The sequence below is a fragment of the Gopherus evgoodei genome, chromosome 3 (assembly GCF_007399415.2).
Source record: "Gopherus evgoodei ecotype Sinaloan lineage chromosome 3, rGopEvg1_v1.p, whole genome shotgun sequence".
In the NCBI taxonomy this organism is placed as follows: domain Eukaryota; kingdom Metazoa; phylum Chordata; order Testudines; family Testudinidae; genus Gopherus; species Gopherus evgoodei.
The window spans coordinates 152,629,300-152,647,992 of NC_044324.1; the positions used below are offsets into that span (position 1 = coordinate 152,629,300).

An 18,693-nucleotide genomic window follows, 5' to 3' on the forward strand; every position below is an offset into this window, starting at 1 on the left:
CTGCCTCTATTCATGGTCTCTGTTCCTGTGGAACTGAGAACAGAGCACAGTCATTTGTTATACCAGGAAGCTGGGACTTGCATTGCTTTTTCTTCATTACTTTGTGGACCTGATTGCTCCTATCAGTGGAATGAATAACTTTGTACCTCTGTATCGAAAGTTTTCTGAAACGTGGTTGTATCTAGAGGGACCCAAGGAGAACCTTCTTTGTTTGCCCTTTTGATCCTATTTTAATGTGTTTGTAAATATTCAGAGTCAGATCCACCAGCAGTGTGGTTGTTTTCTGCTGCACTACCCGTGTAATCTGGCTGTAAAGCTGATTCAACCAGCACAGGAAGAATTGTTCCAAAAGAAAGACAATAGGTAGTGTCAAACCAATTGGGAGGCTCTTATGCTACACACTCTTCCTGCTAGTAGCATAGTTAAGAAAAGGGGGCATCACTGGGCTATCCCTACAGCTCAGGAACACAGGACTTCACTTTTGTCCCCTTGTGGCCAATACATCCCAGTATACATTAGAACATACCAAAGGCTGCTCTAACAGTGTAGAGGGAATGCTATTCACAAAGCAGCACCAGTACCAGAAGAGTGAAAAGGTGGCGATTAGCCACCTTTGCATCATGCTCCCTAATTTGCACTCTGCATTTTGACCATATCAGGGGATCTGATACTAAGCCCCAGATCCTCAAAAGTATTTAGGCACCTCACTCCCTTGGATTTCAATGGGAATGAGAAACCTAAATACCCATTAGAGTCTGGGCCCTAGTTTCTTAATTTCATTAGTTTCTGTGGGAACCAACAAGTGAATTTTTGAAGAGATTTATTTGAAATGTTTGTGCAGCCTTCAGGATTTGAAATAAATAGAGATCGGGGCAAAATAACCTCTCTCTATGAAACAGGATGGGGGAGATGGGGAGACACAGTAAGACTTTGGGATTTGATTGTTAACAAGTCACTGTAACATGCCCTTTATTGCAAGTTTAATTAATACATTCAAAACAATAACAGACAAAGAGATTCTAGTGACTGTTATAGATGTGGCAAACATTCCAGCCTGCTTTCCTTTCATGATTATTTATACAATATTTGGAACACTTGCAAAAATCGTGTTCATTAAAGCCCTGGATACTGGCAACTAACCAATAACTGCAGGGAAGCGACAAGGTGGTTGGGGTTTTGTTTGTTTTTAAGAAGAAAAAAAATCACAAATGTCAATCAAGAAACACTGCAAAATAAAATGGAACCTCCTCAGCAGCTAACCTATTGCACAGAACTGCAATGAAGCTTTGACAGTATTTTCAAAGCCTTCAGGGGCTTCAGTTGCAAACATTCTGCAGCTCCTCTGCTGACCAAGGAGTGTTATATAGCCAGAGTCTTCCTTTCCCTTACAAAACTGTCAGGCACAAATGGGCAGAAGGATATTGGCTGCAAGAGACTCAGAAGCTCCTCCCAGAGACTGGATCCTGATATTTTTGGAGGATTTCTTTTAACTCAGTTACAAACCTTAGTGAAGGAAACAAGTTACCACAGCACCAGTAGCAGAGAGAGAAATCTCTGCTTCTAGGCAGAGCATAGTTCTCTGGCTTTCTCTCTCATACCTTCCTAAAGCTACCTTGGATGTGATTGTTCATTTAACGTGTGGAGGAAAACTGTACTGTCTGGTGGGGGAAAATGCTGATACTCTGGATGTTGGTGTGTCTATGAAAACAAGGGGTGTAAGTGAAAGAGAGAGAAGATCATGAGGAAAAAGATGTTTTGAAGAAAAAAAATCCAAAACATTTGCCTGAAAATTGATGGTGCTTCTGGGCTCTGTATTTTCTCTGGAGGGAAAGGTTGAATTTGGTGCAGCGCTTACAATCTATCTATCCAGCTGGTGAACCTTATTGGATTGAAAATTCTCTATTTTGGATGTAACAGGGGAAATTTTTTGGACATTCTCCTGTTTTATAAAAATCATCATGAATTCAGTGGCTGGAAATAAAGACAGAATTGCAGTCACAACCAGAAGCAGGAAATATGGGGTAAGTTATCCATACATGAAATGCAGGGAATATTTTAAATCCATCTGCGCTAAGGATTTTAATTCCCCCTCCTTCCCAAGGACCCATGCTATAGCTTTCCCTGTAAACTGACTTATAACAAACGGTACCAACATGTGAACCTTATTAAGCTGCATGTTCCCATTCAGAGCTTCAGCTGGCTGAGTATATTACTTGGTCTATTCAACCAGCTCTCAACTGCATGAAGTGCATTGGGTTCCTTTCCCCTTGCGATCGCTGTAGACTTTCGCCCTCCTCAACCTCGCTGCGGAACTTTGTTTTTATTTCCAGCCCCGGGTGGCATTTCGATGTGCGATCCGAGCTGACCTCGCTTTGCGCGGCCCCACGCCGCTCGGGATCGATTCTCTGTCGATCACACGTGCAGCGTGTATTGACACCCTCTGCCCGGGAAGGAGTCCCCGAGCTACCGCAGGGCGTGGGGCTGGAGACAGCCGCGGGGTGGGGATCGGAAGCGGGGCCGGTACCGCTTTGCCCCCTCCCGCGCTCAGGTGGCCGCCCGGAGACAATGCCGGGCGCTTCCCAGCTGGGGTCGGTCGAGCAGCCGCAATCACCGACGGCAGCTGGGCGGCCCTGCGAGGTCTGCCCGCGCCTCACCCGCTGCCTCCCCCTCTGCTCCTCCTCCAGGTGACCGAGCCCTGCTCGCCCACCAAGCCCGCGGCCCCCTTCTCGCCCGAGAGCTGGTACCGGAAAGCTTACGAGGAATCCCGGGCTGGGAGCCGCCCAGCCCCCGAGGGAGCCGGCTCCGTCCTGGGCTCGTCCGGCACCCCGTCCCCCGGATCGGGCACCTCTTCGCCGGGCTCCTTCAGCGGCTCGCCAGGTCCTGCCTCCCCGGGCATCGGCAGCAGCTCCCCGGGCTCGCTGGGGGGCTCCCCGGGCTTCGGCACAGGCTCGCCGGGCTCCGGCAGCGGAGGCGGCTCCTCCCCGGGCTCTGGCAGCGGGGGCGGCTCCTCGCCGGGCTCTGGCAGCGGGGTCTGGTGCGAGAACTGCAACGCCCGCCTGGTGGAGCTGAAGAGACAGGCCCTGAAACTGCTCATCCCCGGGCCCTTGAGCAGCAAGGTGAGCGGGGCCGAGCGGGCGGGCCGCGTGGGCTGGTTCCCGCCAGGGGGGTGAGTGCAAACACTCCCTGGAGCAGGTCGGGGCATTCACCCGGCCCCCACGGCTCATGCTCCCACCCCCATTCACAAAGCCGGCAGGGCTCCACTGGGGCCAGCAGACTCACAGCCAGGATCGATGGAGGTCGGGGTCACCCCTAATTCGGGGGGTGGGCTTTTTAATACCCTGTTTTTATTCCCCATTTCCTAGCTCTTCTGTCCCTCCACCCACCCCCCCGCTGCGTTGTCCCTGTTGGACTCTCTCCTCCGCCCTTGCACATGTGAAAGGCTTCTGGACGTTTTGAGTCAGTCCCTCAAGCTGTTCTTTGCCTTCTCCTTTCATTCCATTGCTGGTATTTTCTACTCTGATTCCCCACATACCTATTGTAATGTTGGTAACAGAGGATGGGCTACTGTGCAAATGTCTGAGCATCTGTAGTTGCTCTCCCACTTCATACTGGTTCTCTCCTCCCCTCTAGGGGCCAGACTTTCCAACAAGCACCCAGATCTCTCTAGGTACTTACTTGGCACTTAACGCTAGTATCTTGAGTACCTTTTAGTAATCAGTACAGTTATTCTCATAGCATCCCTGGGAGTTAGGGAACTACCATTAGTCCCATTTTACAGATGGATAACTGAGGAGAAAAAAGTGAAGTACCTAAACCCGCACAGGGAGTCTTTCAGAGCAAGCAGTTGCACCCAGGTCCCCATCTACAACACTAACCATAAGGGTAATGATCTCTCTTAAAGAGATGAGAGATCTAGCCACAGGTGTCCATATTGGGTGCTGCTGGGTGCAGAACATTTTTGAAAATCTGGTTCTTCTTTAAGTACCTAAAGCAGAGTTGTTTTTTTTTGGCTCTGATTGTGGGTGGTCAGCATTAGAAAATGTGGCCCTACTAAAGCCATCCTCTGTAGTCAGTAGTTTTCCCCCTTGTATTGCAGATGAAGATTCAGGTGAACAGCCCTGAAAGAGTGATCAGCAGCTCTTGGGCTGATTGAGTGCCAACAGAATTGTAAGCACTGGACTCCTCCATAGCAACCCTGCAAGTGCTGTATTGTGAATAGATCTAGAGCTCCCAGAATGTAACACAATGCAATTGTGTTTGCATTGTTGGGCCCAAGTATTATCAAATGATAATATTTACTCTTCCACTTCAAAGAGTTTTCATTAGTGGTTACAATAAAGAAGTACCAGGAAAAGAGCTGATTGCTGTGGAAGGGTCTTTAGTACTGTTGTTGTATTTACCATTATTTATTTATTTATGTGCCTTGTGTTGTGAAAGGGAATGTGTGTGATCCCAAACAACAGAATAAGGGCTAGTAGTAACCTCATCTCAATAGCTGGTTTGTTTAAGCTGAGTTATTCACAAACCAGAAAAAATGTATGTTGAAAGGGTTAAATTGACTTAAATATTCATAACTGTTGCTGAATCCTGAGGAAGCTGTGCTTGGAATTAATTTATTTTAAAAAATTCAGGTTACATGATATGCAACAGCTATGACTTGCCAGCTTTGGAATTACTGCCCGTGTGATTGTCATAATGTGAGATTTGAGATAAGAGGGGGAATCACATTTTACAGTAATGGTTGGATAAATCAAACTGTAGGGTTTTCTGCCCATCAAAAAATGTCAGGCATTAAATGATAGATCTCATTGTATGAGGTAAAAACTCTTCCGCACTCTTATATCATTCTCTATTATAACACTCTAAAGGCTGGAGTCATTACCTTCATTTCCCTGGAATCACTTACCTTAGCATTGTCCACTTAAAATAAATAAATAAAAATCCAACTGCCAGTGATGGCGTTAGAGGCCTGATCCTGCAAGACTTATGCACTTGAGTAATTCTTCCTCCCTCTCCTCCTTAATGTCGCTTCTGTCTTCCCCTTCCATTTAGCATGCTCCCCTTTCACAAATAAATACATAAATTATGGAATTAACATACCATGTACAAACCATCACTCTGCTTGTATGTGTGCATGGATATCCTTTTCTCTTATCTTTTGTCTACCTCATCTATGTAAGCAGGGACTGTCTTCTCTGTTTGTAGCTGCCTAGGACAATGGGGCCCCATTCTTGGTTAATCTCTAGGCACTACCATAATAAACATAATGTGAGTAGTTCCATTGACTTTATTAGGGTTATTTTGTAAAGATTCCTCATGTAAGACTTTCAGGATCAGGCCCATAAATGGATCTAGTGTATTGCTGTTCTTAGAGTTCTGAAAGTTGCTGAACACGCTCAGCTCCCACTGAAACAATTCTGCTCCCATTGATTTCAATGGGCATTTGACAATTTAATTCAGTGGGAACAGGTCAAATGGATGGTTCTCAGTATCCCTCAGGAGCAACTTGCTCAGCACCTTGCAGGAGCTATAGTGTCCACCATATGGTTAATTACCAACATCCATTTGTAACTATGAAATATTGGGAGGATAATCAAATAGGATCTAAAAAGCATCAATCATCTTGTATGGATCTAGCTGACTTGCAAGTTTTTTTTGTTTTGCTGCTGCCGCTGAAAGTAGCCTGGAAATTTCATAAGCATTATATCTATAGTCAACAAAACATATTTTTCATTTTGCATTTATATTGTATTTAAAATGCATATAACTTTGGGTAGTTGATATTGTGACAGTGAATATAATCCATTAGCAGCTTTATTTTGGCATATACACAATAGAGATTAATAGAATCTGCAATGATTTATCTGAACCTGTACCTACATAAATTCTTTCATACTGAGTAATCATATAATTTAAAATGTTTGCATATATCTATCTAGCCTAATACCACACTTAGTTGCTGTGTAAGCAGACTGAGTATGAAGCTATGCAGTGAAGCATTACATTGGTACAGAAAAAGCAATACTTAATGTGGAACAAGGCTGTCTCTGACTAGCTCATTGTTAGCACTGAGGTGTGGAGCTTTAACTTTAACTAGAAACATTCATTCTAAATATGTCAACAGGATGGAAATTTAAGGTTTTTGTTGTTTGGCAGAAAGATTAGTTCTAATTACAGAAGTTCTACCTTAGTTTAACCATTTAAACGCTGCACTCCTGGCATCTGGAACAGGCATCATAAAGCTCAAATCCCTTTTCCCCCGGTGATACAGATATAAACTATGTACACAAACTAGCTATCTGCATTCCAGGGGTTAAGTACTATGAGAATGAGATGAGTTACTGTAACTGTACCTTGAAACACATGTGTTGAATCTGATTAACACAACTGATCTTAGAAGGTTGTAATTAATTATACACTGTACTGTATATTAAAAGGAATTCAGTATATTTTCAAGGTAATTTTAATGAAGTATGCCATTTGAACAGCAATAGGGACTGTCTCAGAAATGAATAAGGCTATTGGTAGGTTTTTATTCCTTAATCCTTTTCTCTTTTAAAAGAGTTCATTTAAGCTTTTTTCTGAACCTGACCCATTTGGAATATGTCTTCAGAAGGGCATCAGACTCAGCTTTGTCTATACACATGTATGATATGATATCTTTACATTTACTATAGACTTGAGATTAAATCTTGTTTGCATGCAAGTCAATGGCAAAATTCCCATTGACTTCAATGATGCTTAACACAGACATTATGTATTAAAAAAATAACTGGGTTAACTAAAGATTCTGCTCTGTGTGTGTATAAATAACGTGAATATTCAGCTCAAGAGTACAGTCTCAGGCTTTCCAAAGTTATCTTGTTCTGGGGTTCAACAAAATCCAAAATGTGGCTCTCATGGTATAATTCCCCACTCTGAACCTTAGCGTCCAAAAGATGAGGTACCAGCATGAATTTCTCTAAACTCAGTTACCAGCTTAGTACTTGTAATGCTGCCACCAACCAGGAATTCCAGTGCCTGGTACACTCTGGTCCCCCCAAACCCTTGCCCGGGGAACCCCAAGACCCAGACCCTCTGGATCTTAACACAAGGAAAGTAAACCCCTTCCCTCACCATTGCCTCTCCCAGACTTCCCCTCCCTGGGTTACCCTGGAAGATCACTGTGATTCAAACTCCTTGAATCTTAAAACAGAGAGGAAAATCCATCTTTCCCCCCTCCTTCTCTGTCCCCCTCCCAGACTCTTCCTGAGAGAGACAGTAATCCTAACACAGAGAGAAATTAGCCTCTCCCTCCCCCTTCCCTCCTTTCTCCCCACCAATTCCCTGATGAATCCAGATCCCGTCCCCTGGGGTCTCACACCAGAATAAAAAACAATCAGGTTCTTAAACAAGAAACTTTTAATTAAAGAAAGAAAAAAGACAGTAAAAATTATCTTTGTAAATTTAAGATGGAATAGGTACAGGGTCTTTCAGCTATAGACACTGGGAATACCCTCCCAGCCTAAGTATACAAGTACAAATTCAAGTCCTCCCAGCCAAATACACATTTGAACTCCTCCCAGCCAAATACACATTTTCAAATACAGAAAACAAACATAAGCCTAACTCACCTTATCTACCTAGTACTCACTATTCTGAAACTCATAAGAGCCTGTATCGGAGAGATTGGAGAGAAACCTGGTTGGATGTCTGGTCCCTCTCAGAACCCAGAGAGAACAACAACCAAAAACTAACAGCACACACAAAAACTTCCCTCCCTCAAGATTTGAAAGTATCCTGTCCCCTGATTGGTCCTCTGGTCAGGTGACAGCCAGGCTCACTAATTTTGTTAATCCTTTACAGGCAAAAGAGACATAAAGTACTTCTGTTCTATTAACTCCTACTATCTGTTTATGACAGTGGCCTTTACCAGAAAAGGTAACTTAAATATATCCCATTTGGAAATAATTTCCATGCTTATACTTATCTACTTGACACATATTAACTAAACATTAGAGATGGCCGAAACAGAGGTTAGTTTTGTAAAACACCATCTGTTAAGTGGTTTGTATCCTGGTCCATTTAGCTGAATGGCCCACAGTTCGTGGGGGGTGGATAAATAGATCTGGTTTAGGCCTATGACTTACCATGAAAAGTCCTGTGGATTATGGGCGAAAAAAATTACATCTTGTATTTTTCTGAAACTTTTGCTCACTTGTGCTCATGTATTTTTAATTTAGCCTTTTCCCATTTCAGAAATGTTCAGTAGTCAAAGGCTTGACTAATAATAATAATAATAATGAAAAAAGCTGTGCAGTTGATATAATGGAAAAATAGGTTCCTGATAGCTTGTAGCTACTTTAGAAACCTTCCCAGTAGAGACAGAACAGTAATGAACCCTTCCTCGAAGCTTAGTAAGTGGCAGAATAATGGAATTTCATTTCTGTCTAGACCTTTAATTTGTGAACAAGCACGGCCAGCCAGTACAGTGACTTAATTCACTGTGCAGAAATATCAGGCACCTAATCATTTCATCCCAACTCATTGTAATGCAGATAGGATTATTGCATTAGAAATCTGATTTTTAAATGGCCTGGGGAAATAATTTGTCAGCATTTGGAGGGATTAATTCCACTAAAGTTTAGACAACAGGTATTCTTTTGTATTGCATCACAGGTCACAATACCAAACATTTAGTGTAAATCATCTGCAACACATTTTGCAATTGCATATCTCCTGGCAAATAGAGATGTCGCCACATTCTTCTTCCTGTGCCCTGGAATTACAGCTGCTTAGAATGGTTCAAATTAGATCTGTATATTGGAGAAAGCAGACCTAGGAATATATCTTCACCAATGAAAAATGCATGCAAACTTGCCATTGAAAGCAGACGGAGGTCACCTGGTCTACAGTTCACTTTGAAACTCCTGTATGTGACATAATGTTGATATGATTATTTTGCCCAAACTTGCATATGGCAACTTTGCTTTGGGGAAAGGTGAAAATACTGTATGTTAAGAAGATCCCTTCTTATGAAGTTGTCAAGGTTCTTAACTATGCAGTCACCTCTGTGGGCTCACAGAAGCTTACTATTATTGACTGAAATGGAAATTAGGACCAGGCCCATCTCTATATTCAATTGGGACCATTTTCTGTTCAGAAAGGGAAACAATCTCCAACCAGACAGCCATGGCCTGACCTCTGGGGGGGGGCGAGGGGAGCGGGAGGAAATTGCATAGGATGAAAATTTCAGTCAGTTTCTGTGAGTGAGGAGGGACAGTAACATTTTGACCAAACTCTGCCCTTCCACAAACTGTGAAATGGGTTTGCCAACCCATTATTCCGAAACAGGTGAATGCTTAGTGTATAGCTAGCCCCTTATGTAAGGTGACTTTTTTGAGTATTTTGGTCAATTCAAGGTGTCTTCTACAATCCACAGAGAATATGCTAGGGTCCCAAGTAGTTTCTTAACTAAACGCATTGGATTATCTTCCTAAAAGGGAATATAATCATTTGTAGCAATTTTTTGTGTGCGCTACAAGAACAGAGTCCCAGTGTATAGTTTTGGGAAGAATGTTCCATAATGGATTCCCTTGACAGTACTAGTTAAAATATCACATACTATAAATATCGGCCATCAGTATGTAATGGGATGCTTGCTTATGTCAGCAGATTATTAGAAAGACCACCGTATCTTTCAGGTTTGCACAGCTTTAGCCACATCAACAATGAGCCCTTTAAGATCAGAAATTGAGATGCTTCCAAGCACTGAATTGGACAGCTCATCTCTGCACTATACCTGACTTTCATGCTTTGCTTTGTTATGTAATAGGGGTTGCTGCTTTTTGTGAACTGTGAGGCATGTCGCACATAATTTTGATTGGTATGTCACACTGCTAGTTCATAACATGTCACAATGGAGGTGTCATGCCACAGCATAAAAAACATGTGCATGGTATTCCTCACACTTCACTAACATATATTAGATGCTATCAAGAACTGCAAGTCCACTTCATGTTTTGGATAGGCAGTTTCCAGTCCATATTTGTTGAGGTCTCCATTCAGGGAAGAATCCCTGTTCAGGAAAGCAGTTTAGTGCATAAAGTTGAGCAAATGCTTAAGACCTTTACACTACAATATGTCCCCGATTTAGGAAAGCAACAATTCAATAAACCAAAATGGTGCCATTTTGCTTTTCCAAGAAGTGTGAAGTTCTATAAGATGATGCTAAATTAATTATCACATTTCTATTTCCTTTCCATGCACAGAGGTGCTTATTTTTCTTTTGAAATTTTAGAGTGCTCACCTGAAAGAAACATGCAGTTTTCTTTTACACAGCATGAATAATATTGGAGCTAGGTTGAGTCACAGATGAGCACACTAATAGTTAGTTATGTCTCTGTTCAATAGTTTATGGGACCAAATCCTCCAAGGCCATATGTGCCAAACTTTGATCACAATTTCTCCCATGAAACCTCATTGATTTTAAGTGGTGTTACAAAAACATAACTGAGCATAATTTGACTAATATTGCTGATTGTTGTTGGGATCTTTCATTTAACTGACATGTGAAAGAAAGTCCAGTAACCAGATAACTCCACAGTGATTGTCCATCTGCAGCTGCTGTAGAGTACAAGTTATTCCAGATGAGCTGAAATGAATGTCAGTTTTAACGTTTTTCCTTCAGATCTATCTCTTTTTGATTGTATAATGCAGCTTAGTATTATCTATGCTTTCAATCTACCTCTTTTGTTGGGCTGTGAGGCAGCGTCTATCCACTCAAGGCCCGAGGAAATGGTTAAAAAAAGGGCCGATTAACCTTGTGACAGGCTGCACCTGGAGAAGAATCAGGGCTGATAAGGCCTAATGGCTGATGAAGCCCAGCTGGGGGAGGAGCTGGACTGAGCATAAAGAGAGGAAGTGGGTGGTACAGGAAGAGCTCTGCAGTCTCATTCTTGAAGTGAGAGTTGGCAAGAGACAAAGAGGAGTCCAAGGAGGGAGTAAACCCTGGGAATACAGAGGGTGCAGGAACTGAGGGGGAGAGGGAGCAAAGGGAGTGCGGTAGCCACAGAGAGCAGAGGAAGCTCCAGGGGTGGACCAGCAGATAAGGGAAAGTAGGAAAGAGCTCAGGGAAACAATAACAGGGTCTGAGACTGTTTGCTGGACATAGTCCCTGGACTGGAACCTGGAGCAGTGGGAGGGTACAGGTTCCCCTACCAGCCACTGGAGAAGTGGCACAGTCTGAGCAGTGGAGCTGAAAACTGCCTGAGACAGTTTGTCCAGAGGGACTTTGACACCCTGAAAGGGGAAAATTATATTGACCTGACCAGAAGGCCAAGCCATGAAGAGGGACCTCCTTGGGTTAGGAAGAGTGAGGAGTTGAGTCCAGAGAGAGAGAGACCATCCCACCACAGGATGAGCAACCGAAGGAGGGGACATCAGATGAGCCACAAGGAGGTATCTCATTGGTGAATAGCAAACTATCTGATGGGGCTTCTCCAGGTGGGACACTATCATATCAACAGAGCAAAAAACCAGATGTAAAGGCTGCTAACAGATCCTTTAAACAAATAGTACTGAATTTTGAAAATTGAGTGTGAGCTTCTTGGTATAATATGCCAAATATTGCTAGGAACTTATGTCACCACTGAAGTACCGTGGAAAAAATACTTCTTAGCGTATGTGCAAAGTGCCTCAGGTGGCATGTGACCAGGATTCATCATCAAATTTGGTCTGCTAGTTGGATCATTAGGTTCCCCGGGCCAGGTTCTGATGGGGAATGCAACATGAATGCTGATCCAGGTCCTCTGAAAAAATACTGGTCCAAATGTGTACCTTGTTAATGCTATTGAAATCAATGGACTTGTGCCAGGGTGAAATTCTCGCACCACTGAAGTAAATAGGAGCTTAACCATTGACTTCAAAAACAAAGAACTAACCAACTAACCCCTTCCAAAAGATAGCAGTTTCAAACATAGCCAAAGCGTATCCAGCAATCCAGCTGCCTGGTTTTGACCTTCCATACCACCTGTAGGCAAAGCTAAATTGCTTCAGAAGTAAAATAGTCAGATATGTGCAAATGCCTAGAAGTGGGGCCTTTGTGACTCTCCCCTTCTTGCTGTGTCCAGTTAGGAGAGGAAGATCGTATGCATGGGGCTGCTGTGCTCCCTCATGGAGTTGCACAGTTCCATTCCCTCAGCTATTGGATGGCTAAAACATTTAGACTAACATGCTTGACTTGAACATCTATGTAAATGCAATCGCAATTTGAAAAAAGCCAAATTTCACCTATTGTATCCCTTGACAAAAGGGATTGCTAAATGTGTCTAAGGTGTAACTAATTTAGAACTTTGGTACTAGTTTTATTTAACTACTTGACTCAATAAATTTTGAGGCAAACACTGCTATCAATAATATAAAGTTATTGGACAGTAAATCCAAGACTCAATTTGGTTTTCTGATTTTCTCCCACCCCTATTTTGTCCTGGATTCATAATTCAATTCATGTTTTATAAAGATCACAAAATGTGGAAAGTATTATGTTAAAAAGCCATTTACCACTGGAGCAATGGTATATTTAACTTTTGTTTAGTTCGGTCTTTTAAAATTGTATCACTTTATAGTGGGTTGCTAAAATTTGTTGATTAGTTCAAACTGTGGTTCAAATGAACAGCTGTTTGCAGTTCTAATATCTTCCCCCAATTAATATTTCCATCTTAATTATCTATGACAGTCATAGAAATATAGGGCTGGAAGGGCCCTCGAGGTCATAGCCTTCTGTGCTGAGGTAGGACCAAGTATACCTAGACAGGTGTTTGCCTAATGTGTTCTTAAAAATCTCCCTTGGAAGCCTATTCCAGTGCTGGACTATTTTTATAAGGATTTCTTAATATCTAACTTAAATCTCCCTTACTGCAGACTGAACCAGTTACCACTCATCCTCCCTCTATCATCTTTTCTCAAGACTAAATGTGCCTAGTTTTTTTTAATCTTTCCTTAAAGTTCAGGTTTCCTAAACCTTTAATCATATTTGTACCTCTGTTCAGGACTCTTTTTTTTTTTTTTTTTTATTTGGTCACATCTTTCTTAAAAGTAGCACCCAGAATTAGGCACAGTACTCCAGCTGAGGCCTCACCAGTGCTAAGAAGAACAGCATATGAAACTTACATATGACACTTCTGTTATTACATTCTGGAATGATATTAGCCCTTTTGCAACTGCATCTTACTGTTGACTCTTTTATATAACTTGTGATCTGCTATAGCCCCCAATTCCTCTTTAGCCTAGCTAGCATTATATATTTGTGTATTTGGTTTTTTTTCCTTCCTAGGTGTAATAATTTGCAGTTGTATGTATTGAATTTCATCTTGTTGTCAGACCAATTTTTCCAGTTTGTCAAGGTTGTTTTGAATTTTAATCCTGTCTTCCAAAGTGCTAGTAGTCCCTCCCAACTTGGTGTCCTTGCAAATTATCATTAATGAAAATATTGTACAGTACTAGACCAAGAAGAGAGCCCTGTGGGGAACCCTCTAGATACATCCGCCCAGTTTGACCGAATCATCATTAACTACTTCTTGTGTACTATTTCTCAACTAGTTATGCACCCAACTTATAGTAATTCCATCTAGTTTGCTTATGAGAATGTCATGTACAACTATCAAAACCTTCCTAAAACCAAAATATATCACATCTTCTGCTTCCCCCTTATTCATTAGGCCAGTAACCCTGTCCAAGAAGGAAATTAGGTTCGTTTGGTCTGATTTGTACTTATTATCCTATTATCTCTAGATGCTTAAAATTGATGGTTTAGTAACTTGTTCCAGTATCTTTCCAGGTGTCTTAGTTAGCTGACTGGTCTATAACTTTCCGGCTCCTCTCTATTCCCATTTTTAAACATAGGTACTATGTTTGTCATTCTCAAATTCCCTTGGACCTTGCCCCTCCAGAAGTTCTTAAAATAATTGCTAACAGTTCCAAGATTGTTTCAGATAGTTCCTTAAGTATCCTAGTATTAATTTAATCAGAACCTGCTGATATGAATACATCTAAATAGTCTTTAAGCTGTTCTTTCCCTATTTTGGCTTGTGTTCCTTCCCTTTTGTAGTCAATATTGGTGGTGCTAAATATCTGGTAACAACTGATCATTTTAGTGAATACTGAAGCAATGTAGCCATTAAGCACCTGAGCCATAAGGATGTAATCCATTATTAGTTCTCCTTCCCTAATCATTAGTGGGCATACTTTCTTTGTCTTTCTCTTGCTCCTACTGTATTTGTACAAGCTGTTCTTATTGCCTTTTTATGTCTTCTTGCTAATAGGTGTAACTCATTTTGTGCCTTAATCTTATTGATTTTTGTCCCTACATGCTTGTGCTATTCTTTTGTACCCATCCTTAGTAATTTGTCTATTTCAACTTTTTGTAGTTTTCATTTTTTATTTTAAGGCCATTAAAAGAGCTCCTGCTGGAGCCAAAATGGCCTCTTACTGTAGAAAAGGGTACTCTCACAGTAGTAGTATATTTCTGGAAAAAAACACACCATGATTTCAATCCTAAAAGGGCCCTGCGTCATTTTTTCCTGCTGAGTGAGGTGGAATGCAGCAGTAATTTTACTAACTAAAAACTTAGTTATGACACAAAAGTAGAACTATATTCTTGATTCTTGTGCAAACCTTTCATTGTTTATCAGTGGGAGTTCTGCTAAAGAGTTAAGAGGATGTTCCTAACTCTGTAGACTTAGCCCATGGTTGAAACTAAGTTATCCCTCTCCACAGAACAAGACTGACTCCTCTGGAATCACTTAAATGACTGTGTTGTTTTGGGTAAGACTTCTGTATTGCCTGTTTGAGGTTGTGTTGGCTTCCTTTATAATTAAATGTTGAGCTGAATCCCATTCACCTTACTTCCATTGAAGTCAGAAGGAATTGGCTAACAGTAAATAAAGCCTGTGCTGTGTCTATTTGGTTGTTTAAGTTCTGTAAGTCCAAGGGGTCTGTCCTTCAAAAAGATTCCACCAAACTCTGTTAATTCAACGATTAACTGCAAACGTGAAAACATGACTGTGGGAAGTGTCATGCTGGCAGTAGCCGACTGTTGTCAGAGAGATCACAAATACTAGGGTTTGAGGTGCACAGGAGTCCAAGAAGGGGTGCTTCCCAGTTCTGTGCAGGACAGAAGTAAGGATAGCAGTACTGCAACCCCCACTACAATAACCTTGCGACCCTCCCCCAACCTCTTTTTTTTGTGCCAGGACCCTTACAATTACAACACTGTACAATTTCAGATTTAAATAGCTGAAATAATGAAATCTACAATTTTTAAAATCCCATGACTGTGAAATTGACCAAAAAGGACCATGAATTTGATAGGGCCCTAATCATGAGAGTTTATGCCTGGATATATTTTCACATGGGTATTCATAACACTTTCTTACTCTGGGAATGTTCATGGGGGTCAAAATTCCACCTCCATGAATGAGTAAAGCAAATAAATGGGGCTATGACTTCCATCATAGCAAATTTGTGCTTGTATTAACAAATGTCTGCAATTGCTTGAGGCAAGGGGGTTGTCCAGCTCTCTTCAAGGCCATTCATAGCCTGTGGCACAGCTCCACAAAGATACTTAGACATCTACATTCCAGTTTTACGTTCCACTGTGAGCCACAAAATCCCAACCTGGCTGCTGCCTATCCGCTGTAGATGACTGAACTATTCAACACCTACATTCTTGCAGTAAAAGTTCCCTACATACCCAAGTTTCTCCTTCTAGGTACATGCACTTCTGCCTTACTCTAGGTATCTGCACAGCCACCTCACACCTAACCCCTAGTGCGATCAATGAACTGGGGGAAGACCGACAGAGGAGCATCTACCTCATCCATGGGGCCTTATCTGGTAGGTATGCTCAAGGCTGCCTACTAGATTTGGTTCCATTTAAAAACTGTCCAGAGGAGGTAGTGGTGATGCTTCTGTGCCCTCCCGCCCTATATATTTTATCCCAGTGGTTAGAGCACTCGGCTGGGATGTGGGAGACCTGGATTCAATTCATCCCTCTGCTTGATGGGGAGAAAGAGGTGGGAGACCCCATTCAGATCCTAAATCTCTAACCACTGAGCTATGGGATTTTCAGATGTGTGGCTTGCACTCTCTTCTGTTTTAAGTTGTTCCACTATGAGTAAATAAATATAAGTCACGGGGTCAGACAAAGAGAGTGAGAGTAGCTTTGTAGCGTGGTAAGGGGACCCACTTAGATGCTTGGGGATCTTGGGTCCAGTCTCCCTGCTACAATTACTTTTTCTTTATCCAAAGTGTAACAACTTCAGTAGGAGAGATTGAGGAGGAAGCCCTCCTACCCTTGGTTCCCATCAGAATATCCCATAACTCCATGGTTAGCACACTCTCCTGAGAGGTAGGAGACTGCGGTTCAAATCCCTTCTCCCTGAATGACAGAGTGGGGAATAGAACCTGGATTGCCCACATCCTGAGTGAGTGCTGTAACCACGGTGCTAAAAATTATAATGGGTCCCGTGGTGGTGGCCCTATCATCACCTCTTCTGGCCATTTTGTGCCGTGTGAGGCAGGCGCTTAACTGCATCTCACAAGAAATAACTTGGGTGCCTAGGCCACTTGACTACAGAAGAGAGGTTTCTGTTTGTGGATTGCTAACAGAGACGGTGCCTGCCTCTGTGAGAGCTGCAGGACTTAGGACACGCCCCTCTTGTTGGAATCTTCCATTGTTTAGTTTAGGCAGCTCTCTGCTTAGCATTTTGTGGATCACATTCTTAGAAGCCTGTCTCCCACCATTCATTGTATAGGGAGCCTAGGTGCTTAACTCAGGTTTTGTGGATTGCATTATTGCTCCTGAGATTCTCTAGACACCTAAGTCTCTTTAAAAAGAACAGGAGTACTTGTGGCACCTTTAGGATATGTCTACACTACGAAATTAGGTTGAATTTATAGAAGTCGTTTTTTCAGAAATTGTTTTATACAGTCGATTGTGCGTGTCCTCACAAAAAATGCTCTAAGTTCATTAAGTCTGTGGACTGCGTCCACAGTACCAAGGCTAGCATCGACTTCCGGAGCATTTTTTGTGTTTCTCCTTGATGCAAAGCCACCCCCTTTGTGTACTGTAATTCTCTATAAGCCATGTCGTCAGTCGCCCCTCCCTCCGTCAGAGCAGACAATCGTTTCACGCCTTTTTTCAGCCCAGACGCCATAGCACTGGGATCATGGAGCTTGCTCAGATCACCGTGGCAATTATGAGTACTGTAAACACCATGCACATTATCCTGGAGTATATGCAGAACCAGAACCTGCCAAAGCAAAATCAGGTGAGGAGGTGATGGCAGCGCGGTGACGAGAGTGATGAGGACATCGACATGGATAGACTTCTCCCAAAGTACAGGCCCCGGCAATGTGCACGTCATGTTAATGGAGCAAGTTCATGCTGTGGAATGCCGCTTCTGGGCCCAGGACACAAGCACAGACTGGTGGGACCGCATATTGTTGCAGGTCTGGGATGATTCCCAGTGGCTGCAAAATTTTGCATGCGTAAGGGCACTTTCATAGTACTTTGACTTGCTTTCCCCTGCCCTGAAGTGCTAGAATACCAAGATGAGAGCAGCCCTCACAGTTGAGAAGTGAGTGGCAATAGCCCTGTGGAAACTTGCAATGCCAGACAGCTACCGGTCAGTCGGGCATCAGTTTTTGGAATGGGCAAATCTACTGTGGGGGCTGCTGTGATCCAGGTAGCCAAGGCAGTCAAAGAGCTGCTGATAGGATGGGTAGTGACTGTCTGGGAAATGTGCAGGTCAAAGTGGATGGTTTTGCTACAATGGGATTCCCTAACTGTGGTGGGGCGATAGACGGAACCCATATCCTTATCTTGGCACCGGAGCGCTAAGCCAGCGAGTACATAAACTGAAAGAGGTATTTTTCAATGGTGCTGCAAGCACTGGTGGATCACAAGGGATGTTTCACCAACATCAATGTGGGATGGCCGGGAAAGTACATGACGCTCGCATCTTCAGGAACTCTGGTCTGTTTCAAAAGCTGCAAGAAGGGACTTTCTTCCCAGACCACAAAATAACCATTGGGGATGTTGAAATGCCTATAGTTATCCTTGGGGACCCAGCCTACCCCTTAATGCCATGGTCATGAAATCATACACAGGCAGCTAGGACAGTAGTCAGGAGCTGTTGAACTATAGGCTGAGCAAGTGTAGAATGGTGGTAGAATGGTGGTAGGTGCATTTGGACACTTAAAAGTGCACTGATGTAGTTTACTGACTCGGGTAGACCTCAGCAAAACCAATATTCCCATTGTTATTACTGCTTGCTGTGTGCTCCACAATACCTGTGAGAGTAAGGGGGAGACATTTATGGCGGGGTGGGAGGTTGGAGGTTGAGGCAAATCGCCTGGCTGCTGATTACGCACAGCCAGACACCAGGGCAGTTAGAAGAGTACAGGTGGGCGCAATGCGCATCAGAGAAGCGTTGAAAACCAGTTTCATGACTGGCCAGGCTACGGTGTGACAGTTCTGTTTGTTTCTCCTTGATGAGCCTGCCCCCCCATCTGTTCACTCTATTTCCCTGTAAGCTGGCCACCCTCCACTCCCTCTTTCGATCACTGCTCGCAGAGGCAATAAAGTCATTGTTGCTTCACATTCATGCATTCTTTATTAATTCATCACATAAGTAGGGGGAAAACTGCCAA

General features: G+C 42.8%; 1 protein-coding gene across 2 annotated transcripts in view; it reads left to right on the forward strand.

Moving 5' to 3' along the window:
• The first annotated feature begins 1,179 nt into the window (after positions 1-1,179).
• Positions 1,180-18,693, forward strand: part of KIF26B (kinesin family member 26B) — a 458,615-nt gene continuing 441,101 nt past the window's right edge. Inside the window, exons 1-2 of one of the 2 annotated variants that reach the window (XM_030557033.1) lie at positions 1,180-2,021; positions 2,685-3,116. In XM_030557033.1, the coding sequence (XP_030412893.1) occupies positions 1,959-2,021; positions 2,685-3,116 (495 nt within the window). In that variant the 5' untranslated portion in view covers positions 1,180-1,958. Of the gene's footprint in view, positions 2,022-2,684; positions 3,117-18,693 lie in introns of those variants that run through there. The other variant, XM_030557034.1, reaches the window with a different exon arrangement.